At 60.1% G+C, this 1,849-nt stretch overlaps 1 protein-coding gene across 1 annotated transcript in view; it reads right to left on the bottom strand.

Moving 5' to 3' along the window:
- Positions 1-1,849, bottom strand: part of LOC106808845 — a 23,259-nt gene that overhangs the window by 14,775 nt on the left and 6,635 nt on the right. Inside the window, exons 6-8 of the mRNA XM_014811732.1 lie at positions 1,525-1,764; positions 837-989; positions 54-670 (exon numbers count right to left, since the gene is read on the bottom strand). Of these exons, the coding sequence (XP_014667218.1) occupies positions 54-670; positions 837-989; positions 1,525-1,764 (1,010 nt within the window). The remainder of the gene's footprint in view (positions 1-53; positions 671-836; positions 990-1,524; positions 1,765-1,849) is intronic.

Genomic DNA, 1,849 nt, shown 5'->3' with positions numbered 1-1,849 from the left:
GTGTATATGTACATGTATATATATATACACTCGAGCCTGCCTCGCCTCCTCACCTCCTGCTGTCCTGCATCTGTCCGGGAAACCCTCCTCCTCCTCCTCTCTCCTCCTCCCGCTGCTCCGCCTTCCCTCCTCCACCACGCGGGGGCGCCGGCGTCTGCGCGCCAGTCGCGTTGTCCCACGTCCCGATCCCCTGTTCGTTCGTCGGCCAGGCCGCCGGCGTGGGGGCGCCACCGACTGCCTTCTCGCCCGGCACGCCCTGCCAGTACTCGATGCTCGGCGCTCGCCCGCCCTCCGGCGCCCCCCAGTGGGCGCCGGCGGCGACGGGTGCTCCCCAGCCGTCGACGGCGGCGGGTGCGTTGTTGTCGTCGTCGCGATGACCGTACCCGCCCGCCGCCGTGGCGACAAACATGCCGTAGTCCGCCTCCGACGAGTCGCCGCTGTTTTTCGGCGTCGCGGCGGCGCCCTCTGTGAATCGGTCGCCGTATTCCGGCAGGTTGTACCGCGGTTGCGGCGGCGCGGCGGCGGAGTCGGCGTCCCACACGTCCGGCGGCCCCGCGTCCCACGCCGGCCACGAGTCCTCGCTCGTCTGCGACGCCCGCCGCGGCGCCGGCGCCATCTGGTGGTGAGGTCGCAGCGGTGGCGCGATCGCCTGCTGGCTCGGCACGAACGACTGAAACGCGAGATCAGACGCGCGCGTGAGCGGTGGCGCCACCTTGGACAAATCTCGGAAACGAAGATCGGACGCGTGTCTACCGCTACGCACCCCGGAAAATCTCGATCGACGAAATTCCGACGAGCGACGCTCGCGCGCGACGCCCCCTGGCGGCGAGACGTACCTGTCGTCGAGCGTAGCCTTGGCGCAGCACCTCCTGACCCACGTTGACCCCGTCATCGATGAGAGCCTCGACGGTGACCCCGACCCCGGGAACCTGGAAGATCTTCGCCTCGAGGACTTTGGCGGCGGTGAGACGGGTGAGGAACTCGATGCCCTGCAACAAGCGATCGCGTGGCGGTAACGTAAATTAAAATTAATAAAAACCCTGTCGTGGAAGCAACGTATTAGCCAGCGAGCCGTGCAGCCGTGATTTGCACGGTCAGTTTTGAAACTGCACGAGCAAAAATGTGTAGCACGGCCTAAAATATTGATCGAAAGCCTTGTACATTTGTAAAATTGCACTCCCAAATATTTTTTTTGCACTCCCACAATACTTAATTCTGGCTAATACCCAGCTGCAGCAGGAGCGAAGGAATTCGATGCCCTGCAACACGTGATTGATCCAAACGTTAACGTCAGGGTCCGCATTACTAGAACCAAGGTTACACGTTAAGAGATTATAGACCCACCAAAATTAAAATTTTGCCTCGAAATTGAACCGCTCAAATTTTTTTTTACGCCGTAACGATTCCCTGCCTGCCAAAATTATTCATTACATTACATTAAATAAATGCATTAGATTCGCAGCGACTAAAATTAAATCGATAAAAAAAAAAGACGCGACCCCCCCCCTTTCGACACCCACCCACCTCTTTGTGCTTCATGCGGTCCTCCTCCACGCCGACCTCCTCCAGTCGCGTCAGCGCGTATTTCACCGCGAGCGCGGGAACGCAGAACAGCGGTGGTGGCAGCACTAGCAGCTTATCGAGCGTCGTCTCCTCCGTGTTGCCGAAGTCGCAGAATCCGACGAAGATGCTGTCGTTGCCGTGGTTTTTGAGCACGCGCCCGCGGTACCACTCGCCGTCCTGGCTGAACTGGCACGCGTAGATCTGCGGTGACGATAGACGGGAGGCGGGGAGGGGGGGTTAGTGGAGAGGTCAGCCGAGAGGTTGATCGCTCTCTCTCTCTCTCTCT

This window comes from Priapulus caudatus, unplaced genomic scaffold, assembly GCF_000485595.1.
Source record: "Priapulus caudatus unplaced genomic scaffold, Priapulus_caudatus-5.0.1 Scaffold309, whole genome shotgun sequence".
In the NCBI taxonomy this organism is placed as follows: domain Eukaryota; kingdom Metazoa; phylum Priapulida; class Priapulimorpha; order Priapulimorphida; family Priapulidae; genus Priapulus; species Priapulus caudatus.
This window is presented reverse-complemented; position numbering and strand designations above follow the sequence as displayed.